The sequence below is a fragment of the Penicillium lagena genome (assembly GCF_028827675.1).
Source record: "Penicillium lagena strain IBT 129212 chromosome Unknown utg000002l_segment0_segment0, whole genome shotgun sequence".
NCBI lineage: Eukaryota > Fungi > Ascomycota > Eurotiomycetes > Eurotiales > Aspergillaceae > Penicillium > Penicillium lagena.
Window position 1 is genome coordinate 1,485,276 of NW_026623223.1, and position 23,986 is coordinate 1,509,261.

A 23,986-nucleotide genomic window follows, 5' to 3' on the forward strand; every position below is an offset into this window, starting at 1 on the left:
CAAAAGGCAGTATTGTCGTTAACCATGGCAAGTACACGTTCTAGGCCACGCTTGATACCTCCGCCAGCAACTAAAGGCAGCCTGCATTAGATCATGGGTAAACAAAACACTCTGATGCAAGGTCCCCGTCGCTACAAAACAAGACTGGCGACATTTAACAAGACTAAACTCTTGACTTGACCTCTAGCCTGGGTGGTCTGTATGAACAAAAAGAGGCGTCAGGCTCCCGTCATTCTAAGCTTGTTGTCGGGACTTCGGGACGGGCCGGCATTGCGGTGAACTTTTAATTGGAAGGAACAATAACCATCGCATTCAAGAGAGTTCGTCCATCTATTTAATAATATGAGAGGTTCACTCGTCACATTCCCTTTTGCTTGCCCCTTGTAAGAAGCAGGGATGGCGTGACATGGCCTAGCCCAGATGATGCCTTCCAGACATCAAGCCCGCAAAGAAAAAGTCATTGCGTTGCTAGAAAAGCTCTCAGCGGAGACAGACTAGTGTATGTCATCTACCACATGGACTGGCTTGCAGTTCAGGCTAACTGGCCAAAGTCCAATGTTTCCATGATGCAGACAAGTTCCCGTCGGCAGGACAGCTCCAGCAAGCTTGGCTCGACAAGGGGTAGGACATCGGCGGAATGTCGGATTCTTGGAGAATAAAACTCGGTTGAATTGGCAGTGTGCTGCATTCACGAAGGCCGGACTCCTTATCCCGCCCTTGATAACCCCGTAATGTGAAGCAAATTCGCGCTGGGAGATCGACCCACCGTCTGGAATGCAGAGAGATGCGGAGAAGCTGGGGAGTGGTATAGTATGTAGTTTCACAAGACTTCAAGGATGACTGAGATCGATTTGCGATGTTTGTATTCTTGCATATTGTGGCGCAAGACAGATTGATAGTTCGGATGAGCCCATCACTCTCCTGCGCCATCCCCGCCAAGACTAGAGTTGCCTCCGACAAATACTATAGTCCATGGGTCTGCTTGGAGTACAACTTCGGGCGAAATTACAGATTCAGATGATTCAAATGCAGGCGGTTCTGCACCTGAAACATCTGTCCACTCGCAAACTTTATTGCCACTGTCTTCCCGGCTACAAATTAATCGGAATGAAGAGTATCGCATCGAGGTAGGAAAGTATGGATACCTTGTCTTCGTATCGGAGAACACTTCTTGCAACGACCTTTGCGACAACTGGCTCGGATCACCAGATGGACTTTGTACTGAGGTAGAGCTGGCTGGAAAACAGTGCTCTGCTTGATGGCCTTCTCGTGTTGGCAAATTAGAATGTATTGATTAGCATGTTGCTGTAGGCAAAAAGTTAGATTGATTGGAATTTTCTTTCGTTGAACCAACGTCATCATGAAGCACAATCTCGAATGTGGACCACATTAGGCAATCAACGCGAGCGGAAAAACGTTCTTGACCACCCATCAGTCACCAAACTCCGAGCATCAAAAATTACCCGGAGAGGGCGGGCGCAATCAATGCACAGGAGGGCGATGTCCTTGGTCCTTTTCTGAGCTATGTCACTCTTCTCTTATCGCAGCCTGGATGCGCTCTTCAGCCGCCCTCGCCGAGGGGTCTGGCAACAATTTCAGGACCACCCATGTTTGTTCCTAGCTCGTAAGCTCTACACTTGGCAGCAGACGATCCCAGCACAGCCGCTAGCGGATCCGGTGTCCATAGTCTGCATCTCCGACACGCACAATTCCCAGCCCGAGCTCCCACGTGGCGACATTCTCATCCATGCAGGCGACCTGACGGAGTCGGGGTCATTCAAGGAGCTGCAAACTGCAATAAATTGGTTGCGAGCGCAACCACATCCGACCAAGATCGTTGTGGCAGGCAACCATGATCTACTTCTAGATCCGGAATGCGACGCTCGAACCAACCCACAAGGAGCCGCCGAGCGGAAGATGCTTGACTGGGGAGACATCATCTACTTAGAGAACGCAGAGACTACTATCGTCTGTGCCAATGGCCGCCGTCTGCGAATATATGGCAGTCCCCAATCAGCCCGATATGGCACACCGGCATTCCAGTATCCTCGCGAGACGGATATCTGGGCTGACACTGTCCCGGATGGTATTGACGTGCTCATCACACACGGGCCGCCCCGTGCACACCTCGACAGACTCAGTCTCGGCTGCGTCCATCTCCGACGGAAACTCTGGTCTGTTCGGCCACGATTACATGTGTTCGGGCATGTTCATGAAGGCGCAGGAACGGAGTGGCTGCAATTCGACGCCCTACAGGATGCGTACGAGCGCACAGTTGTTGCTGGTGGTGGACTGTGCAATCTTTATGAGACATTCCTTGAGTTGATAAGAGCACTCTTCCGCCCTGCCACCGAGGCGAAATGTCTGCTTGTGAACGCCTGTACGACGGATGGCTTCCGTGATGAGGAACGGCGGCAACCCATCAAAGTTATCATGTGAGATGGCAAAACGTGATAGATATAGAGCATTGACAATATAATCTTACCCTTTTATTTTTTCATAACTGCACCAGTCCACAGTAATGCGGATATCCTCACCCACCCGTGCCGATTTCAGAGTGAAAAAGCTCCAGTCTACTGGTCAGTCGCTCTTTCACTCTTTGCGAGGTCTACTCGTTCACCAACTTAGAGGACATCGATGACGATCTCTGAGTGAGGCAGCGAGTAGCAGAGAGAGTCGAGAACCGAACAAGCCGGAAGGAATCGCCAGGGCCACTGCACGCTCACAAAGACCTGTACAGTGCCACGGACAGAAGAAGTCCCGAGCAAATTTGACGGCCTGGGAGATAACGCGGCTGCATCGGATCGGGCGCACTCCACAATTGGCCGGTGGGATTTGACATGCATATCTACCAGGAAAAGGGAAAGAGACCATTGCAGTATGATGACATGGGACGGATGCACGGAGACCCACTGGAACCCACAACGAGGCGGTTAGCAGGGCATGGACCGAGACTGTGGGCCTCAATGGCTCAATGAGCAGGTAAGCTTTTGCCAGAGTGGGTCAGGACAGGTACTGCCGCGTATTGTCAAAGCGCTGCGACAACCAACTCATCCATCCGCCAGTGCCGATACGCCCAACTGAGCTCCACTCGCCCTTATCGCTCGCGACGCCACATGAGGAGATCAGTGAAGATCCTGTCGTCACTACGTAACTTGCCAATATCATTTTCCGAGGCCCAGCGGGCGGTGGGAGAAGTGGGGGGAACGGTATTGCTCATTCATTTTCCTGCTTTCATTCTTCTGTCTTCCACCTATACTCGTCGTACTAGGGTGGGTTCCTCAGGCTCTTTTCCGATATTATTTGGACCAGTTCTCCCATTTCCCCACCTTTGTTGATTCAATTTTTTTTCTTTGTTCTTTCTCCCGTGTGCTCACCATCTGCTCGTCTTTCTTGGCTCGAAGATCCCTTAGCCTTCTTATATTTTTGTCAATCGACTGGTGGTAGAGGCTATCCAAGGAATACAGCATCACCCTAACCAGTAATAATCATGGAGGAAGGGGATACCGGACGATCGCGGGAGAGAGTGAGTCGACGCAATGCAGACGACCAAACGGGGGAATGTCATCTAATAGCTCAATCAATTGTGTAGCCAGATGGACCGGCCGCGGAACCACAATCACCTAGCCGGAATCGGGCTGCCAGCGAAGCAGATTATATCTCACCCACCAGAAGATCGGGAGCTGATGAAGCCGCGAGTGGCACTGACTTTCGGCGCCGTAGCTCGGCGACCTCGAGGCGAAGCGGTGCCAGCGGAATCCCTAGCCTTGCTCCCCGTACCACTCTCGCTCAGAGAACCCAGGGAAAATTCACACTCGCTGGGCCAGATGAAACTCCCCAGCTCCGGCTGGCCCAGGAGCCATTTGTTCAACCAGGCTACGCCGACCTCAATCCTTCCTATGAGCAACCTTCCAACGTGAGGCCAGTGTGGTCTTTAGCCAAACCGCTGCCCCGTGTAGTGCGACCAGGCATGGTGCCGACCAAGGAAGAGCTGCTACAAAGCCGGGCGAATGCCCAGCAGCCGACTGAAAACTCGCAGAAGGTTGGTCTCGAGGTCGATCCCAATGATCTGGAGCGCGGCCGAATTGACAAGACAGCCGACCCGCGGAAAATGGCGGCGCAGGTTGAGGATGCTAGGTTGCAGCGCGAGCAAAACTTCATGAACAAAATCCTTAGCGGAGATGCGACCTCTACGAGACAGGCTTCACGCATGTCGCGTACTTCGTCAGTTTATGGCAGGCGCCCTTCGGCCTGGGATATGCCCCAAGCGCCCCTGTCGGCAGTAGATGAAGGAGGCTCCCAGGAGGATGATGAGCATCGGCAACAGGTAAATCGCAGTGATGAACCGCTGCAACAGGAGCCAGAAGAGCACGAGCACGAACCCGACAGTGAAAGACTAGACAACATCTTGAATTCCGCCGAGCTGGAGAAGGGAGCTTTACCCGAAGATCTGCATCCGCTGGTCCAAGATCTTGTCGAGGATGAAGTACACAACAACCACACAACCTGGTCCGTCATCCGTACGCATCATCGCGAGGCTCTGGCTGAAGCACTGGCTGTCTTTGTACAGCTCACTATCGGTTTCTGTGCCGATTTGTCCGTTACCGTCGCCAACCAGGGTAACCCTAACACGACCGCCTGGGCTTGGGGCCTGGCTACCATGATGGCTATCCACATTTCTGGTGGTGTTTCTGGTGCTCACCTCAATCCAACCATCACCATGATGCTCTGGTTCTTCCGTGGCTTCCCGAAGCGCAAGATGCCCGAATACTTCGCAGCTCAGTTCCTCGCCGCTTTCTGCGCTGGGCTTGCTGCTTACGGTGTCTACTATCATTCTATTCAGAACTACCTCCTCCTCAACTCGGAGACTGGTATAATCACTAGCTTTGTGACCAGCCAGCGTGAAGCATGGATCGGTCCTGGGACGGCTTTCTTCAACGAGTTCGTCGGTACGGTCTGCCTAGTCGTCACTATTTTGGCCCTTGGTGACGACCAAAACGCTCCTCCCGGCGCCGGTATGAACTCGCTGATCGTCGGTCTGGTCATCACCTGCCTCAGTATGACTTTCTCCTACCAGACCGGTGCTGCATTCAACCCTAGCCGTGACTTTGGGCCCCGTCTTGCTCTTCTAGCTGTCGGCTTTCCCAGCGACCTGTTTACCAATTCCTACTGGTTTTATGGACCGTGGGTCGGGTCCCTGAGCGGTGCCTTTATGGGTGCATTCCTGTATGACTTCTTCATCTTCACCGGTGGCGAGTCCCCGATCAACTACCCGCTTGAGCGAACTCAGCGGGCGATGAAGAAAAGTGGGAGGAAGTGGAAACGTCGTCTGCATCTTAAAGTAAACTGAGTGTTAAATACCTTCACCATAGAGCGGGAATTGATACTAGCTCCCTGCTTAGTGGAAGATAGTTGAGCCCGAGACGATCACCAAGAGGTTATAGACAGAAAGACATCAGACAGTATTCGAGTACGATTGGAAATAACTACATAAAATTAGCTTCCGCATTACTCCTGTACGGTCTGGAGGGAGTCCGGGTCAATAAGAGCGATAGAAAATCAAGACGACCACCGTCTTCTTTATGGCATTATGGATCAGTTGCGGTCTACTAGAGTGTGCCAGACTCCACCAATCTCTGTAAGGTAGGGTAACAGTATGAGGAGTCTGCTGCTTGAGCGATTGAAGATCTGCTGCTGGATTTATCCACGAGTGTACTCAGCCAAAAGAGCGTCGACAATGCCTTCTGTATCGTCTTCGCTCTCCTCTGACGTGGTGTCATCATGCTCACCCACATCTGCTTCCGGTCCTCTCTCTTCCTCTATCTCTTCTTCAACTCCTTCAAGAACTGCCTGTGCTCTCCTCTCCCCATCCGCCTTCTTATTACGGACGAGATACATCTTATCTTTGCTCCTGTCGTTCACTCTCCACTCAGTCAAGGAGCTTGAAGCCTGTACCAAAACATCCTTCTCGCGTAAACGTCTGGTATGTGCGAATAGTTCTTCCAGAAGATCTTCGGTGATCCATCTTTTGATGTGAAGGTAGTCTCTATCTCCCTTTTTTATTAAAACCGGTCAGCGTTACGGCAATATGATAGAATTCCAGGATGCGTGCACGCAGGACTTAAATATTACCTCATCCCAATCCCACGGCAGTCCATATGTTAGCAAGGTTTCAGGATTAAGATGCTTGCGATGGACCTGTTCAACCGTCTCAGCCATGATTGAACTTAGTTCGAGCTCATTGCGCCGTACCCTCATCCATGTTGGTCGCCGAATATCCGCCTCCTTTTTCTTTTCGAACCGGGAAGTCGGCCCATACACCCCACTCAGGATCATAGTTATGTTCCTGGCCTTAACCTGCTCAATGCCTTCAATGAGAGTACGGTATTCGCCGAACTGGACCCACTCTAGGGTTTCTTCTTCATACCCCGTGAATGTGCTCGAGTCAATACGGTTCCTCGTAGCCATTACCGCTTCATATTCTCTGGCATTCAGGGCGGATAACTGATCCAGCAGAGTGGCTTTGGATGACGTTTTCCATTCTTGGAGCTGAGATTCGACCGTCGAATTCGGAAGTATGATCCAGCAGTCCTCGTAGCTGATATGGAGTTGGTGCTCCGTTACGGACGCTCTAGGGGAGATGATATGGACCCTCAAGTTGGGCGAGGGCGACGGAATGGAGACGTGTGACGCACACGGTGATGATTGGTTAGAACGTGGTATCCTGTAAAAACAGAGCTTAGTGTGCTTAGTACCTCTGGGATCTAATCGATATTAGGTGATCCCATCATGATCTTACTGGTTGCCGGGATCGCCCCTTTGACTGGAGTTTATTCCACTGTCGCGCATCGAACGAAATCAATCCCCTGGATTAACATGCTGCTAGGAGCGCATACCTGAATGTTTCATCACCTTGGGTATTATTATCCACCATGTCGGGATCTGGCTCACTGCTCCGCTAGCGTTAATTTTGTCCGGGCATATGCACGGTCGACCGACAAGATGCACATACTATGGGGTACTTCCCGCTGCGCTATTCGGTCCTGGATCCGAAAATTGGGAGAACTGTGTCTGCTCTCCTTCTAAGGGTATTTCCTTATCTGATTGGATATTGGAAGCTCCAGAAGTCTCCTTTTCCGTGCTACCTGGCTGTGCTTTCTTCGCTGCAACAATAGACCGAACCAACATGTCCTGATCCTCTCTGGTATAGGCAATAACTTGCACACCGCGTTTGTTATGCTCCCCGTATCTTCGAAATTAGCGATGGCCCGTGGCGGTCGTACAAAAGAGGATAGAAGTGACTTACTGGTTCATCAGCTTCCTCGAATACGCCAGCATGGCGACTTGAAGCATCAACATCAAAGTGCCTTTGACATTTCTGAGCTCATTCCGCATCGTCTCCATTCCAGGTAGTAGGAACGGCCATTTGAACTTCTCTGCATGACTAAGTTTGATCTTGCCAGAATTTCCGGATTTTGCACGCAGCTGTTTGCTTGCCTTGCTTAAGGATTGATCCAATGAGTTAAAGATCTCTTCGCAGTTTTTCGCCAGGCTCATGACAGTTCCCAGTCCCTTGACATTGAAGATACTCTGCTTGGATGCTGCGGTGTCCGCATCACGGATTGACTTGATATCGTCGGTACTGCTCTCGTTCTCATCCGATACAGGGGGTTCATTTCCGACGTTCTCCTTAGCCAATTCACCCAATTGCTGCAGAATACTGGCATTCAACGACACATCTTCTGCGATTTTGGTAATCTGTTCCGGAGCCGTCTTCATCTGACCTGCGAAGGTCATCAGCTTTATGGAGCATTGCACACCGACTGTTGCAATTGAGAGAATGGCAGAAGCAGCCCCGACGGCCTCCATTATCCCGATATAATATGCTCAGCGTCCTTCAAGTTGCTACGAAACAAATCTTACCCAAGCGCGCGATGCGATGTGCGGCTGAGAGAGGGGAAGGGCGGTGAAGGGTGAGGGTAGGGCACGGGCAGTTGAGAATCAACCAGGTATTGCAGGAAGCCTGCACTCCAATAAGTCTCTTACAGCGATGAAACACGCAAGGCTCCGCTCTATAAGAAAAACAGCTGAAGTGGTTGGTTGGTTGGTTGGTATACCAGCCCAGCAAAACGGTCCGTCCTATCACATTCGCTATACTCCAAGCCATCGCAAGCCTTTTCCTGTTTCTTCCCCTGAGCATAGTTGAAATAAAATCCAAAGGCTCGATTGAGATGAAGCATTAAATAAACAAGTTGTTTTGACCTGTTGATTTGAATGATGAAAATAAAAGATATGAAAATATGAAAAATACAGCCGGTCTATATCGCATCCGTGAAAAAAAAGGCTAACCCCCATACATCAATATCATGCTAAACAACACAGCAGCAGATATTTAGGTCAGGGTGTAGCCGCCGTCGACACGGAGGTCCGCGCCGGTAATGTACTTAGACGCGTCGCTGAGCAGGAAGGTGACGGCGCCCATGAGGTCTTCGGGGGTACCCATCTTACCGACGGGGATGAGGGATGTCCACTTGTCGCGCAGCTGGGGGTTTTCATCGAGAATTTTGCGGGTACTATACAAAGAAGTTATTAGTCGATTTGATTGGACACCAAACCTCAACATTGGCTCCGGGTCAGTCTTACAGGGCAGTCAGCATATATCCCGGGCTAATACAATTAACTCGAATATTGTGTCCGGCCCACTCAACCGCGAGCGACGCAGCCAGGTGCCGCACAGCAGCCTTGGCAGCATTATACGGTGCCTGGGGCTGAGGCACGTTAACGATCGAGCCAGACATGGATCCGATCATGACGATGCTGCCGGGAGCATTGCGCTCCATGAGATGCTTTGCGACGCCCGTGGCGAAGAGGTACGTGCCGTCGACGTTGACGCCCCAGAGCTTCTGCATGCGGTCGAATGGGTAATGGATTGCGTCAAAGTTCTCGGTGAATCCCGCTGATGTGACGAGGTTGTCGATGCGGCCGTGCTTGGTTAGGCATTCATCTAGAGCTTGTTTCACGGATTCGGGGTCGGCCACGTCGGCGTAGTGTGCGGTGACGTTGGGCATTCTGGTGATGGCGGATGAGTTAGCCACGAGCCACGGTGGTGGCGAGCGTGAGCAGGGGAGGGGCATAGCTCACTCCTCCAGACCGGGGTTCTCCTTGCGGAACTGCTCGGTCAGCTTGTGAGCCTGTTCCTCGGCTTCCTCCTCTGGGTAATAATTAGCGCGTGGCTCTCCGGTTCTTGTTGTTCATGGAAGCAACATACTATTCAAATCAACAATCGCCAAATCCGACCCCGAAGCAACAAGACCCTGCGCCATAACAAGCCCCAAACCGCGCGCACCCCCAGTAACCATACTAACCGTATTCTCAAGAGAGAACTGAGCAAGAGTACGCTTGAAATGCATCCCACCACGACCCTGGACAATCGGCTGTGCGGGCATCTCGCTGTCAGGCGGGTAGGGGATCTGGACGCTCTCGTCCGTCCGGGCGAAGCGGCCTTCATGCTCGCCGGAGGCACCCTCGGGCGCTTTGGTGGTCGCCGCTACCAGGGGGTCTTTCTTGGAGTCATCTTTCTTGTTGTTGGCGCGGATAGCTGTGTATGACAGCGGGCGCAGGGAGGAGCTTGAGACGGGCCGTGGGACGGCGAATAGAGCTGCCGGGCGGGTGCGCAGAGCTCGGATGGAGCGTGCGACCGTGGGTTGGAACATTTTAGAGGGCTAATGGGAGCTTCAATGGGGAGGTTGAAGCCGGAGAGGAGAGAGGGGAGTGGAGAGTGGCCTAGGAAGGGAAGTATGTGCAGCAAGGGGATGGATGCGTCGGTCCAGGGAGAGAAGGGAGACGAGGAGGAAGACAGAGGAAGGGGAGGAATGAAAAAAAAAGAAAAAGAAAGGAAAAACAATAATAGCTCTCGAGCTCTGGGTCAGCTGGGAATGTTGCGGTGAATTGGGGAAAGCTCGAGGCGAGTCTGATGTCAGTGGGTCCGTGTACCAGCCGGGTACTTTCAGGCTACAAGAGGAGGTCCTTCCAGGTGGACGTAGATGTATGGATCAGGGCTATTCATTGACTTTCTCGGGACCATCATCATGCAGGCCGGCCGCTGCACATACACTTTCGCCACTATTCCCCCGCCGAGCCAGTGGCAATTCTCTCCCACAACATGACGCGGTTGCAGCTGCTCACATTCGTTACCGCCCTTTGACTGGGGCGGGATTCCCGCCGGTTGCCCGTTAACCAGTTCTAGATCCACTCCCCGGGGCTGATCCGATTGTGCTTGTTGTGCAGTGGGACAGCCCTCAAGTACCCCACACGAATCCCTAAGCAAGTGGCCCCCGACCGGGCCACGCCCAGGACTCGACTTGCCCAGACGGGCTGTCAGGTCACTAATCGGCGAATTCGACGAGGGGAGTGCCGCTTTTGCATTGGTCCTGCAGGAACATGTCAGTACCGGTCACGGGGCGCATCATGGGACCGCCATCCGATCGTTCCAGAACAAATCAGGAGGTGGGCGCGTGACTGGACTTACTCCTTTCTGATGCACAACCCTGAGGATCGTGCCCCGTTGCGGGCTCCGGATCACCGTCTCCATCTTCATGCTCTCAATCACCACCAGCGGCTGGTCCTTCTCAACCTCGTCGCCGGCCTGTACTTCCACCCGCAATACCTTGCATGGCATTGGCGCCAGCACGCTGTTCGTCACGTCCTTCATCCCGAGCGCTTTCTCCATCCAGCCGGCCCGCGGGACGGTCAATCGGTACTGCGAGCCGCGCTGGAATGCGATGATCGTGTCCTCGTCCCGCACGACGGTCGTGTCCAGCCGTGTGTGAGGGAAAAAGGAGGTGACGACCCGTGACCCCAGGTCGAGGTGGCTGACTACTTGCTCAAAGACCCGGTCGCCAACTTGCACGTTGAAGGTGTTGTCGGCAGTCTGTTGCACCTGCACGGTGAAGGGAGTTCCTGCTGGAGCCCCCGGCCCGGCGGATTCGGTGAAGCTCAGCTGACGCTGTTGATAGCTCGGGGTGAAGCCGACGGACGGGCCAGACTCCGATGTAGAGTCGCGCTGTAAGCATGCCAAGGCGACCTGGGCCAGCACTTCTTCTTCAATGGTCTTCTTGGCGAAGAGCTCCTCGCGGTGCTTCTCAATGTACCCCGTCTCGACCTCGCCGGCAATAAAATCCGGGCTCTCGCACACGGTCTTGAGGAACTCGATGTTGGTCACGGGGCCCGCAATCTCGTACTGCTCGAGGGCAGTGGCCAACTTGCGCAGGGCTTCCTGGCGGGTGGCTCCCCGGACGATCAATTTGGCGATCATGGGGTCGTAGTGTGCCGAGACGTCATCGCCCTCCACAAACCCAGCGTCGATCCGGATGTCGGCCGTAGTTTCGGGTGTGTGCACATGGATGAGACGGCCCGAATCGGGAATGAACCCCAGGTCCGGGTTCTCGGCGTAGATCCGGGCCTCGATGGCATGTCCCATCTGGGCCATGCGCGCCTCCACTTCCTCTTGCGTCAGAGGCAGCTTGGCCCCCTCGGCCACTAGGATCTGCCAGTGGACCAGATCCTGGCCCGTCACCATCTCCGTCACGGGATGCTCGACCTGTAGCCGCGTGTTCATTTCCATAAAATAGAACTCACCCGTGTCGTTGTCGAAGATGAATTCGACCGTGCCGGCCCCTTCGTAGCCCACCGCCAACGCGGCCGCTCGGGCTTTGGCCCAGATATCCTTCCGAGTGGCATCTGGGAGATGTGGTGCGGGCGATTCCTCAAGGATCTTCTGGTGTCGTCGCTGAATACTGCAATCTCGCTCCCCCAAGGCGACGCTGTTGCCGTGTTTGTCCGCAAAGACCTGGACCTCGATATGCCGAGGTGTGGTGATGTACTTCTCCACTAGCACATGATCGTCGCCGAATGAATTCATCGCTTCTGACTTGGCCGACTCGAGCTGCGCCTGGAACTCGGCTTTGGAGTTCGCAATGCGCATGCCCTTTCCGCCGCCACCCTTGATGGCCTTGATGAGCACGGGGTATGTGATCTTGTCGGCTTCGGCTTCGAGGAGTTGCGGGTCTTGGTTCTGCCCGTGGTATCCGGGAACGCAGGGCACGCCTGCCGCGGTCATGATCTCTTTCGAGCGACTAGGTACATTTGGGTTATGTCAATGTTTCAACAATTGAGTAAACGTAATGCATACCTTTTATCACCCATATCCTCAATCGCCTTCCACGGAGGCCCAATGAAGACCAATCCCGCTTCGGTACATTTGCGCGCAAACGCAGAGTTCTCACTCAACTAAGTAGTTCCGTCAGTACCTGGCAATATTTCTTGCCAAGTGAGACAAAACTCACAAATCCATAACCGGGATGTATCCCTCGACACCCTTCCTTGCGCGCAATCTCAATAATCCGATCGCCATCCAGATACGCCGACACAGAGCCCAAATTGAACGCATATGGTGAGCTCAACGCATGCTGCGCTTTGCTGTCTGGGTCTGTGTAGAGGGTGGTCACGCGGATTCCACGCTCCGCCGCTGTCCGGCCAACTCGGCTGCAATCGGTCAATCGGCTATGTCTAGAGGTATTGGGCAGCACAGCAGCAATAAGGGCTCACCTACAGGGCAATTTCACCACGGTTCGCAATGAGAATCGAGTCCAGCGGGGTATGGGCGCCGGGCGTGCTTGACACCGACGAGGCCGCTCGTGTTGTTCTGCGGGCCGCGGTCGGGGTGACGCGGGGAGCAATGCGGAGAAGGGATGAGAGGGGCATGGCTAAGGACAGCCGGAATTTGAATTAAGGGCTGAGAGAGATGATGTTCAAGAAGGCTTAGCAGAGAGGCATTATAGGTGTAGATGGTATAAGGTGAGAGAAGAGGAAGAAAGAAAGCAACCTTGGGAGACTGATTGTTGTCATTGCCGACGCAAAGCGAGACTATGCGGGGGGAACCTGTCACGTGCAATACAACTATATCGATGCAACGATGGAACCGTAGGGATATTCAAGGTATTTACAGATAGAATTTACGCATGACTAGAGGTAATTCGCAGCCCGCCGGAATTCCTCCCACCACGGGAAATTCTCATGTCTCGTCCCATCCGGTTTCAACTGTACAGGTGATGTGCAGTACACAGCACTCATGAACCAGGGGTTATCCGTGACTAGCAAGGGCTTGGTCCTATGTCGGGCGGGACTCCAGCAATAAGTCGCAATAGCCATCCGGCCCGTCTCGCGATACATCTTCATAGCATTGGTGATGAAGTGTCTGCGCTGGATATACCAGGGTTCATTGGCAAGAAAATCCTCCCACTGCTTATAAGGGAACGGATTCTGGAAAGCGGCGTTGATGACCTCGTGCACCTTGATACCCGCCGGGAAGCCATACTTAGAACAAAAGTAGTTCGAGGCCGCGTCGCCCAGATGCGCTTTCCAGTGCCAGATTAGCGAGAACTCGGTCGCGATGAACGTCTGGTCGGCCCGGAGGCGAGGAAGCACGTAGTCCAGCATTGTGCGGTGGGCGGGCAGATTGGGGATGTGCAGGTGCACATCGACGCCGTCGAGCTGCGGCTTGGAGGCAATGTAGCCCAGGAAGCGCTCGATGGCGGGTGTGCGCTTGGCGGGCAGGTCGAGCCTGTTCAAGGCGCCCATGTACAAGCGTGTGGGGAGGTGGTTTCTCTCACGGAAGTCGATCACCGCGTCGGCCATGCTCTCGTAGAAAACATTGAGTCGTTGGTTCTGCTGGTCGGGCTTTGCCTCTATCCAGGGCTCGTTCCCGATCACCATCACGTCGACTCGGGGCATGACCAGCGCGAGTATGCGCTCTAGGAGCTGCAGCTCGGCAACGTGCTCGGCACTGCCAAGAACGGGGAAATCACGCTCTTGATAGTTCCACTTGAGGCTGATAATCGTTTTGAATCCAGCGTCGACAGCTCGGAATACCGCATTGATATTTGGTCTTTGCTCTGGGTGCGGGACGTCCATCAGATGCATGTCCAGGAAGCCGCGGATCCACTTGGCGCCGACGGCGCGGAGCTCGCCATGGTCGCCGTCGACCAGTTTCAATCCCTCGTTGTAGTTGGCTCCGAGAACCCCGTCGGGGGGAAGTGGTTGGGATGCCATGTTGCGAGTGTTCAGTTGGTGCATGTTGGGTGAAACCGGACAGATGGCCTTGGGGGTTGACATCGCCACTGCCAAGAGGATCTACAATTAGTTACCACCTACAAATCTATGATAATCAGTTACTATACTACTGTCTACACGAGAGACAGACAATAATTAAATATAATATTCATTTCCTGTTTCGAATTCGAATTGAAAGAGGTGTCATGGACATACATATACCAACATTTGAAGGTATACATATACCCCCCCAATCAACAAGTACAAAACCCCGGGGCCTCGTTAAAACCAGACGCGGGAGAAACACTCTGCAGAGAAAACTCCCCAGCTGGAAAGAGTACCCCATTACATGAACGATGGCCTGGTCATCCTGCAATGATAGTCCAATCTGTCTCCCTTCCGAACACAGGCACATTTCCCCGAGAAAAGTCTCTCGCAAATGATCTCCCGCTAGGACCTGGGCCCGAGCCCTAGCAGGAAGGTGGTCAAGATACTGAATCAGCTATGTGATCCAGATCTCTAGGATTTCGTCACCAGTATTCGTCACTAAGTCGTCGCCAAAGTCTTCACCAAAGTTCTTTCTTGAATACCAAAAAGCCACAATCCTGTCACCGATTCCGCTTCGACTCCCTCTTTTTCTTGCACCTCCTATTCCGATCCTGTCTGCGTGTCTGCTCTGTCCGCGGCGGACGCGGAAGCCGAGTCCAATGCGGCCGATCCTCATATTGACACCGGTCATGTTTCTTCTTTTCCTTTTCCTTTTTCTTCTGCTGCTTCTGCCCGCGATATGACTGGTTCTTGATACCAGTGCAGTCGATGCGGTAGTAACGTCGAAGGCGGGGCCCCGGAGGAAGGTTGAGGGGGGTTGCCACGTTGGTCGTAGTCGTGGTGGTGATACGGATGGTAGTGGTAACACCCGTGGTTCTGTCATCCCACTGCCCAGCTCAGGGTCCCGTCCGTGGTGTTGAGATGAGGGTAGAAATTTGGCATGCTTGTTCGGTAGTACATGCGATTTTCGTTTGCGCAGCTGTGTTGCCATTCCCATCTTCCGTTTTCGTACCTAATTTTGGTTGATATTAGGTCGTGGAGGATGTTGGTGATGAATATTTGCAGTGGCGTACCTGGATCCGAGGATTAGTATACTGCGTTTGCCGACTACATGACAAACAGATGTGGAGATAGATATGAAGACAAAGATGAGAAAAGTTGATTAGAACGATGTGAAGATTAAAGCCAAGCAAAAATAACGATATCCACCACCTACCAGTAGTAAAATCGAATCATGTAAGGAATAAAAGCCAACATCCGTTCGGCCACCAGGGATTGCCTAGTGGCGCTGTCGATCTGGTTACCGTAAGGGCGCATCGGGGGCGATGAAGAAGAAAGAAACCAGATGGGGGAGAAGGGGCTTCATATAGCTTTCCAGAGGTAGCATGGTCCAGATCAGTTTAGTCGCTTTCAACGTCGACAAAATCAGTGTAGTCAATATCAACTCTGGGTGCAAAGGATGACCAGTCCTAACAAGGGGCTGAGATTTTTCAGCCGTAGTCGGGGTCAAAAATAGATCGGAGAATAGATTATTATTGTTGCGTACATTGTATAGTTGGAATGACTGAATGCCAAGGCTTACCTGAGCAGGATTTGGAAGGATCGGCCGTGACGAGTATTCGAGATCCGCCTAGTTTTCTTTCTTCCTCGCCTTCTTCTCCCCGACTCACTCGTTCCCTCGCTGTCCATGACTCTTGCATAGTGTATATGTAAATATACTGGACCCATCTCCCTCGTTACTGCTGCATCGTTTTTTTCTTCCCTTCGACGACGCTCGCTTACTTACTCGCTTTTTCATCTCACATCGGCATGTCGGACGACGAGGAATATTACGAGTTCGAAGATGACTATCTCTGGGATGACGTGGTCCCGGACCTAGTTGTGAGTCCATCCCTTCATAACAGTTCACGAAGAAGATCCAAGTCTATCACTTCATGACCTCCGACGCTAACCCACTCTCCTTTCACGCAGGACGAACTCGCCGCAAGCTCATACTACGACGCCTCGTACTACGACGATCCCGCGCAGGACGTGCAAGAATTTTTCAGCGATTGGGAATACTACTCAGACGACTACTACGACGAGGATACCTCGGCAGCGACGAAAACAGAGCAGAAACCCACCACGAAACGCAAGCGCAAGACCTCCTCCCCTTCCGTGCACCGCGGCCCACCACCGGTCCAGTCCATCACAAAACCAGACCTCACTTCGTTCCAAGGCGTGGTTTGGAAGACGCCCAGCTTGGAAAGGGACCGGGATGTCACCGTGCAGATCTACGAGCCGGGCTACGGGGACAAGGTTGCCCTGCTGGAGAACTGGCGCGAGGTGTTCAAGTCCGCGCAGCCGGGTCTGGATAAATCGCGCCTGCGCAAGAAGCGGACGAGGGAGGAGTCGCGTCGGCCTAGTCTCGCCCCTGCTGTTGCTGCTGTTGAGCCCATGGATACGGACGCGGTGGATACTACGGCCCCAGCAGCAGGCAGCGAGGCGCCGCATCAGCTAGACAGCTCAGACCAGATGTCGGATGTGCCGTCATTGGAAAACCTACGCTCGAGGGACGGGGACGCAGGCGACGCGTCCAATACCACGCCGGAGCAGGTGCTGTCCCCCGATGACGCACCCGAGCCTGCTGCCTTGGCTCCTGCCAAGAGGGGTCGGAAGCGTAAAGCGGAGACCTCGGTGCCGGAGGATGCGAGTAAGGATGGGCCTGCTGGGGACTCGGTGAAGCCGCGGGGAAAACGAGTTGCGTCGAGGAAGCTTAGTGGCTCTGGGCAGGATGGTGCGTCGCAGGCGGCGGGTTCGGTGCGCCGGTCGACGAGGCAGAAGAAGTAACCAACCTGGCCGTTGACACATGTTTTGGACAGTCGGCGCTTAGCATGACTGGCATGAACAAAATACATCTCCATGGAAATGCATCTCATGATTTACATTGACAAAGATGATCTATTTATTGAATTTGTAGAACAAGTTGGACCACACTACGCATACTCCTTGTTAAAAGCACGACCGATAACCATCCGTCGAATCTCGCTCGTGCCAGCTCCAATCTCATACAGCTTCGCATCCCTCAGCAATCGGCCGGCAGGGATCTCATTAATATAGCCGCTGCCACCCATCAGCTGAATCGCGTCCAGAGCACACTCTGTCGCCCGCTCAGCGGCATAGAGGATTGCTCCGGCGCAATCCTGCGTCCGGACCACCATCTCGCCCGGTGCCACGGCGGCTTGGTCAACCTGTCGCGCCGTGGTATAGGTGTAGGCCCGCGAGGCGGCTAGCTTGGTGTACATGTCCGCCAACTTGCCCTGGATGAGCTGGTTGTGTGCGATGGGGGATCCAAACTGCTTTCGCACGTGAGTGTAGGGGAGGACCAGGTCAAGGGCTGCTTGCATGATTCTGTGAGGATGTTAGTTACCATAGACAAAAATGAACTGAGGGGGAGCGGCATATACCCCAGAGGCCCAGCGCTCAGCACAAGTCTCTCCAGATCCAAACCCTCCATCAACACGCGAACGCCACGGTTCACCTCGCCCAAGAGGTTCTCCCGAGGAACAAACACATCCTCGAAGATCAGCTCACCCGTGTTCGAGCCGCGCATGCCCAGCTTGTCGAGCTTGCGCGCACATGAGAAGCCCTTGAACGACTTCTCCACGACAAAGGCCGTGATTCCCTTCGAGCCCTTCTCGGGCTCAGTCTTGGCATATACAACAATAAAGTCCGCATCAGGACCCTACCACACACCGTATTAGTGATGACACTTTCTGATAAAACACCACACTCACATTGGTAATCCACATCTTCGTCCCGTTCAACACCCACCCACCATCCACCTCCTTCGCCGTAGTCTTCATGCTCACGACATCCGAGCCCGCCGAGTGCTCGGACATAGCCAGCGCGCCGACCTTCTCACCAGACAGGAGGCCAGGCAGGAATCGCTCTTTCTGCGCGGCTGACCCATTGAGTGAGATCTGATTCACGCAGAGTTGTGAATGCGCAGCGTACGACAGTCCGATACTGCCAGAGGCTCGGCTGAGCTCTTCCATCACCACGCAATGGGCCTGGTAGCCCATTCCCAGACCGCCGTATTCTTCATTAGCCGTCACGCCGAGGAACCTGGATTTGATTTGAATGGTTAATACTGTTTGGTCGTATGATCAGAATGCGGGAGTTCCATCGGAGTTCATACCCAGCATCACCCAGCTTCTTCCACATGTCTGCAGGAAACTCATTCTGTTCGTCTGTCCGTGCGGCAACCTCGGCTGGGATTTCGCGGCCTGAATCAAGACACTTGTGAGTGATTGCACCTACAGCATCCACCAGGGACGCAGTAGACTCACGAGTAAATTCCTGCACTCGATCGCGCAATTCCAGCAAATCCTCCTCGGTGGGTGGCTCAAAGCCTGCTGGGTGTTTGGTCGACACCGTCCGCAATAAACGCGGGGAGGCGGCCAGTGTGGGGATGGGCTTGCGCACCCGTGAGAATGAACGGGTGGCGGAGGAGCGGAAGATGGAGGTCAGAGGGGAGAGGGAGGCCATGGTGGGAGGGTTAGAGAGAGAAAGACTGAAGGGAGAGACACGGAGGAGTGGTGGAACTCTTAAGGGTTGTTGTTGCAGAACAGCGCGGCAGCCGTCGGGACAAGACAGACAAGGACCGCTCCGGGTGTTCTTGTATGGTGATGGATTTTTGGATTCAATTGATTGACATGTCTCCTATTATTCCCACGACCGTATTCATTCCATCTTCTTTCTCTTTCCTCTTTCCTCTGAATTATCCTGGCCACCATTGCCTCTCCCTGCCTTGCTGATGTTGTTGTTGTTGGCTCGGTTATCCGCGGCAATCGTCACTCCGCACTGGGCATCTCGTGCTTCTCTCTCTCTCTCTCTTCTTCCTCTTCTTCCCTTTGTCCTTCGACCACACTCACGACACTACCATAGCCCAATGCTATGCTACCGACATAAGACCCTGTCTTACTCTCTTTAGCAGAGTCCTCCTTGTCATCTTCCTCTCAACAGCTTCTCCACACGTTCTCCCCGCAATGCGCGTCCCGTCCCCGCTTGTCCTTCGGAGCCTGGGCTCAACCCGAGCTGTGCGCCGCAGCCAACCTGCTCCTCTTCTCAGCTTCTCGGCTCGAACGATTGCCAGCTACACACATCCTCACCATGCATCCGCACTATCTGTCCTCCCCACTGCCGTGGACACCTCGTCGTCCGAGTACCGTGAAAACAGCCAGCAGATGCAGGAGCTCCTGGATCGGATGAGCAGCCTGCACACGAAAATCGCACAGGGAGGGTCTGAAAAGGCGCGTGAAAAGCACATCGCACGCGGCAAGATGCTGCCACGGGACCGCATATCTTCCCTGATCGATCCCGGCACGTCCTTCCTAGAATTGTCCCCGCTCGCCGGCCACGAAGTCTACGAAGGCGAGGATGTGCCCGCTGGTGGCATTATCACGGGTATCGGCACAGTCGAAGGCGTCAACTGCATGATCGTGGCCAACGATAGCACCGTCAAGGGGGGCACGTATTACCCGATTACCGTCAAGAAACACCTGCGCGCCCAGGCAGTGGCCCAGGAGAATCGCTTGCCCTGCATCTACCTCGTCGATTCAGGCGGTGCCAACCTGCCTCACCAGGCAGATGTCTTCCCAGATCGGGACCATTTCGGGCGTATCTTCTACAACCAGGCCCGCATGAGTTCCCTCGGGATTCCTCAGCTGTCTGTTGTTATGGGTCCCTGCACCGCCGGTGGCGCCTATGTGCCCGCTATGAGCGATGAAACCATTATTGTCGAGAACCAGGGCACTATCTTCCTCGCCGGCCCACCGCTCGTCAAGGCCGCCACGGGAGAAGTGGTTTCGGCCGAGGACCTGGGCGGCGGTCAGCTGCATTCGACCATCTCCGGCGTGACCGACTACCTCGCCGTGGACGATGCCCACGCCATAGTGCTCGCCAGACGCTCCGTCGCCAACCTCAACTATCCTGCCACGCGAGGACCCCTGCAGTTAGAGAGTGCCAACACCGACAACCTCGTCATCAAAGAGCCCCTCTACGACCCAGCCGAGCTAAACGGCATCGTCGGCACGAACCTGCGCCGCCAGATCCCCGCGCACGAGGTGATCGCGCGCATTGTGGACGGCAGCGAGTTCGCCGAGTTCAAGCGCGATTACGGCACAACCCTGGTGACGGGCTTTGCGCGCATTCAGGGTCACCGTGTCGGCATCGTCGCCAACAATGGGATCTTGTTCTCTGAGTCCTCGCTCAAGGGCGCCCACTTCATCGAGCTGTGTGCCCAACGCCGCATCCCTCTCGTGTTCCTGCAGAACATCTCGGGTTTCATGGTCGGTGCCGATGCAGAGAAGGGCGGGATCGCAAAGAACGGAGCTAAGCTGGTTACGGCTGTTGCCTGTGCGGATGTGCCCAAGTTCACTGTCGTGTTTGGATCGAGTGCTGGTGCTGGCAATTACGGGATGTGGTAAGTTTTCCCCCCTCGATCTACGAAGTTCAGACCTAACATCGGTAGTGGCCGTGCCTACTCTCCCCGCCTCCTCTTCATGTGGCCCAACGCCAAAATCGGCGTGATGGGCTCCGAGCAGCTCTCGGCCGTCATGGAAGCTGTCGGCCGCTCCGCCGACCCAGCTCTCAAAGCCCGCATCGACCATGAGTCCGAGGCGATATTCTCCTCTGCCCGCCTATGGGATGACGGTGTCATTCCACCGGCCCAAACGAGGAATATGCTCGGATTGGGACTGGCAGCTGCTCTGGGCGGAAAGGCCGAGCCGGACGTGCAGACCCGGTTCGGTGTATTCCGCATGTGAGAATAGAGGGAACGAAAATATAAACAGACTAGAAGAGAATACCAGACACGTGGAATGAAATATATGTGTATCCATTTATCCAACCAAGTAAAATATTCACAATAGAAAAAGAAGCATAAAACTTTTTTTTGCCCAATTCTTCCAACAGCGCAGCAAATAGACAGACATGGTTTCCAATTCATGACAAGTAGGTGGCACCCAACCAGCAAACAATGAAGTTTCCAGAAGGGGACAAAGATGATGGTGACGATGATGATATTGTATGGTGTGGCGAGGTGGTGAGTAGTATGCCAGCGAGGCATTGATTCTATCTTCAGGAGCATAAACACAGAGGCGGACGTAAAAACCGACGACGAAGAAGCTCGTCGTCATGTCGTAAAGAAAAGACGCAGAATTATTCATGGCTGCAAAGAAGGCCTTCCATCAGAGAATAACACACCTCCCACCAGCACGACGACTCTGCCTCTTTGCCTTATCCTGACGAAGAACCGGCCCCTCGCGCGTCTTCCGAAACTCAGTCGGCTCGCCTAGATCCTTGCGAATAATCTGACGACACAAGTCAATGAAGACCTCGTTGACATTTGCGCGGCGCCGCGCAGAGGTCTCGTAGTAGGGCGCGTTGCCCCAGCTTTGGGAGAGGCCGAAGGCGCGTGCGCGGGGCACGGCGCGGTCGTCTTCCAGGTCGGATTTGTTGCCGACTATCACGAGCGGGACGTTCTCGTCGTCTTTGATTCGGATGATTTGTTCGCGCAGTTCGGAGAGTTCGTTCAGTGAGGAGTTGCTTGTTATTGAGAACACGAGGAGGAAGCCTTGGCCCTGCTTCATGTAGATTTCTCTAGGTGAGGGTTAGTTGGGTTGATTGAGGAGCTGGGAGGTTGTTCGGTGGGGTTTATTACCTCATGGCCGCTGGGATACGGTTAGCATGGTGATTGATAGATCTCGTGGAATGTGATTGAAGGACTTACTGAACTGTTCCGTTCCGGCAGTATCCAGACTGTTGATTCCTAAAGTCAGCAAGACTCGACTCCAGGGAGCAAGCTATACCACCTACATTTCTAAGATGCATTGTCGGCCCTAGTGAAACGGTATTAATGTCTGCTTGCACCCAGGTATAGAGACGCAACTTACATCCACCTCGATCTGTTTCCGGTATGAATCCTCGATGGTAGGATCATAGCTTTCGATCCAGACATTTTGGACAAATTGAGCTGTCGATCCAATAATAAGCTCGGGACCGAGGAACGCGACACGGCGGTAAATACACACCAGTTAAACAACTCTTGCCAACACCTCCTGTTCGCGAGATACCTATCGTCAGTGGGCTGTTTCTCGCGAGACACAATGGTCATTCGTCAGAGCAGAGCAAAGCTTACCAGCGCCCAGCACAACAATGTGGTACTCCCGTCTACAGACTGGGGTCAGACACAGCCATTGAGGAACCCCAGACAATTGAAATACTTACTGAGGCCGCATTGAGCTCTCAGATATCCTGATTATTTTATATAGAGTGGTGGTAGTGGTGGGGTGTGTGGTGAGATGGAAAGAACCGAGGTCAATTGCAAGCGTGTTTGTTGATCCCGACGAGAGCTACGACCGGATCGTCCCGTGTAGCGTTGTTGATTAATGAGCGTGGTTATGGTGGTTGTCTTGTCGTGTGCGAGAGTCCTCCCATTCAGTAGTGAACGATGATGCACGGTTCCCCTCAATAATGGCGTGGCACGATCGTCTAGCAGGAAACGGATCTTGGGGGCCGATGGGGACAAGGGAGCGAGAGATAGAGAGAGGCGGAGAATGCAAGGAGGGCGAATCGATTACATCGGTGAGTAGGCAGGACCGTAGCCGGGTTCTGGCTGCAATAATGCAAGACGGTGCTGACTGGAGGGAATTGGGGAGGGGGTGTTTGAGTGCGAATGAGGCGGTGGGAATCACTCAGAATTGTGTGCGGGATGGAAGTAAGTGGGCCAGACGGGCCAGACTGACTAGCCGCGTCTGCATGTTTGTGTGGAGGAAAACACCAGAAAAGACCCCTAGGGACAGGGGGGAAATCACATCATTGCCTGTTCTTGATTGCGGCACAATCACGAATTTCCCGATCGTGGAATATTATTGTTGCTGCATTCCCAGTGAATACAGGAGGTAGATAGATCGCTGGTACAGATCGGTCTAGTCCGTTGGCTACCTATAAAAAAGCAAGCAAGGGCGATTTGCGATCGGTGATAGTTGGTGGGGCAGGCCAACAGAAAAGAGAAAAAAAAGAATCGTGACAAGAGTGGGATTCGAACCCACGCCCCCTTGCGGAGATCAGGACCTTAACCTGACGCCTTGGACCAACTCGGCCATCTTGCCTTGCTTATAACGAATATGGAAGGGCTGGTCTACTCGACGTGGGAAATATTGACCAAGGTAATCACTGAGGTGTTGAAATGGGTTGTGGTTAAGCGGAAGGAAAAGAGCAATTCAATTTCTGGCTCTCGACACCAATAAAAGGATCGAAGAAGATCGACTTTCCCCTTATAACCAAGGGCTCTATTGTCGCGTCCAACTTGGTGATATTTTCTACTCCAGATATCAAGTGATTAGCAAGGTGGGCTTTGGAGCAACCTCGACAGTCTAGTCCTGTCGCGATGCCCACTATGATAATAGCTATTTTGATACATAGTAATCAACCGCTAATTTTCAAACAGAAAGCATTGCTATATCGCGCCGAAGGTATACATACACAGTTTGAAGGCGAACCGGAAATCGGGGTTCTGAAGCATCTTGCAACCATCAACAAGACAAGGAATCCGGACAGTGAATTCATCCGAACCATGTGAGATGCAATTGAAATAAATAGGCCCAAAGGTAGTTACCAATGCGTCGTCTTCAAACCGCTCTTGACAACCTTTTTGCATTTTCAAGTAACCTTTGACCCCCGGAGCTTGACGGAGGATTGTTAAAGGTCGAATGCAGCAACTCCTATACTGGAATGAATTAGGTTAATCCCCCTCGCTTGATGATTGCTACTGGATTTTATAACC

At 53.4% G+C, this 23,986-nt stretch overlaps 11 protein-coding genes across 11 annotated transcripts; 4 read left to right on the plus strand and 7 right to left on the minus strand.

Moving 5' to 3' along the window:
* Positions 1-1,524: 1,524 nt before the first annotated feature.
* Positions 1,525-2,439, plus strand: N7510_003352 (metallophosphatase domain-containing protein; the record flags this gene model as incomplete). Its single annotated transcript, XM_056975279.1, has 1 exon — positions 1,525-2,439. One exon carries the CDS (start codon positions 1,525-1,527, stop codon positions 2,437-2,439), a length of 915 nt encoding a protein of 304 aa, XP_056835235.1.
* Positions 2,440-3,490: 1,051 nt separating this feature from the next.
* N7510_003353 (MIP/aquaporin family protein) lies at positions 3,491-5,350 on the plus strand (the record flags this gene model as incomplete). Its single annotated transcript, XM_056975280.1, has 2 exons — positions 3,491-3,526; positions 3,593-5,350. The coding sequence occupies 2 exons, from the start codon at positions 3,491-3,493 to the stop codon at positions 5,348-5,350; spliced, it is 1,794 nt and encodes a 597-aa protein (XP_056835236.1).
* A 728-nt stretch (positions 5,351-6,078) lies between these two features.
* N7510_003354 (Glucose-methanol-choline oxidoreductase N-terminal) lies at positions 6,079-7,010 on the minus strand (the record flags this gene model as incomplete). The annotated part of the gene is made up of 2 exons (XM_056975281.1): positions 6,079-6,724; positions 6,952-7,010. 2 exons carry the CDS (start codon positions 7,008-7,010, stop codon positions 6,079-6,081), a joined length of 705 nt encoding a protein of 234 aa, XP_056835237.1.
* Positions 7,011-7,302: 292 nt separating this feature from the next.
* On the minus strand, positions 7,303-7,869 carry N7510_003355 (Glucose-methanol-choline oxidoreductase N-terminal; the record flags this gene model as incomplete). The annotated part of the gene is made up of 1 exon (XM_056975282.1): positions 7,303-7,869. One exon carries the CDS (start codon positions 7,867-7,869, stop codon positions 7,303-7,305), a length of 567 nt encoding a protein of 188 aa, XP_056835238.1.
* Positions 7,870-8,392: 523 nt separating this feature from the next.
* Positions 8,393-9,713, minus strand: N7510_003356 (uncharacterized protein; the record flags this gene model as incomplete). Its single annotated transcript, XM_056975283.1, has 4 exons — positions 8,393-8,573; positions 8,644-9,069; positions 9,142-9,211; positions 9,269-9,713. The coding sequence occupies 4 exons, from the start codon at positions 9,711-9,713 to the stop codon at positions 8,393-8,395; spliced, it is 1,122 nt and encodes a 373-aa protein (XP_056835239.1).
* A 672-nt stretch (positions 9,714-10,385) lies between these two features.
* Positions 10,386-12,762, minus strand: N7510_003357 (acetyl/propionyl/methylcrotonyl-CoA carboxylase subunit alpha; the record flags this gene model as incomplete). Its single annotated transcript, XM_056975284.1, has 5 exons — positions 10,386-10,430; positions 10,529-12,134; positions 12,191-12,288; positions 12,345-12,543; positions 12,611-12,762. The coding sequence occupies 5 exons, from the start codon at positions 12,760-12,762 to the stop codon at positions 10,386-10,388; spliced, it is 2,100 nt and encodes a 699-aa protein (XP_056835240.1).
* A 261-nt stretch (positions 12,763-13,023) lies between these two features.
* N7510_003358 (uncharacterized protein) lies at positions 13,024-14,133 on the minus strand (the record flags this gene model as incomplete). The annotated part of the gene is made up of 1 exon (XM_056975285.1): positions 13,024-14,133. The coding sequence occupies one exon, from the start codon at positions 14,131-14,133 to the stop codon at positions 13,024-13,026; it is 1,110 nt and encodes a 369-aa protein (XP_056835241.1).
* A 1,833-nt stretch (positions 14,134-15,966) lies between these two features.
* N7510_003359 (uncharacterized protein) lies at positions 15,967-16,986 on the plus strand (the record flags this gene model as incomplete). The annotated part of the gene is made up of 2 exons (XM_056975286.1): positions 15,967-16,038; positions 16,129-16,986. The coding sequence occupies 2 exons, from the start codon at positions 15,967-15,969 to the stop codon at positions 16,984-16,986; spliced, it is 930 nt and encodes a 309-aa protein (XP_056835242.1).
* A 146-nt stretch (positions 16,987-17,132) lies between these two features.
* Positions 17,133-18,687, minus strand: N7510_003360 (uncharacterized protein; the record flags this gene model as incomplete). Its single annotated transcript, XM_056975287.1, has 4 exons — positions 17,133-17,547; positions 17,604-17,881; positions 17,934-18,264; positions 18,338-18,687. 4 exons carry the CDS (start codon positions 18,685-18,687, stop codon positions 17,133-17,135), a joined length of 1,374 nt encoding a protein of 457 aa, XP_056835243.1.
* Positions 18,688-19,187: 500 nt separating this feature from the next.
* N7510_003361 (putative 3-methylcrotonyl-CoA carboxylase, beta subunit (MccB)) lies at positions 19,188-20,966 on the plus strand (the record flags this gene model as incomplete). The annotated part of the gene is made up of 2 exons (XM_056975288.1): positions 19,188-20,623; positions 20,672-20,966. 2 exons carry the CDS (start codon positions 19,188-19,190, stop codon positions 20,964-20,966), a joined length of 1,731 nt encoding a protein of 576 aa, XP_056835244.1.
* A 423-nt stretch (positions 20,967-21,389) lies between these two features.
* N7510_003362 (uncharacterized protein) lies at positions 21,390-22,439 on the minus strand (the record flags this gene model as incomplete). Its single annotated transcript, XM_056975289.1, has 7 exons — positions 21,390-21,801; positions 21,863-21,872; positions 21,932-21,960; positions 22,018-22,040; positions 22,095-22,174; positions 22,340-22,371; positions 22,429-22,439. 7 exons carry the CDS (start codon positions 22,437-22,439, stop codon positions 21,390-21,392), a joined length of 597 nt encoding a protein of 198 aa, XP_056835245.1.
* Between the last annotated feature and the right edge of the window lie 1,547 nt (positions 22,440-23,986).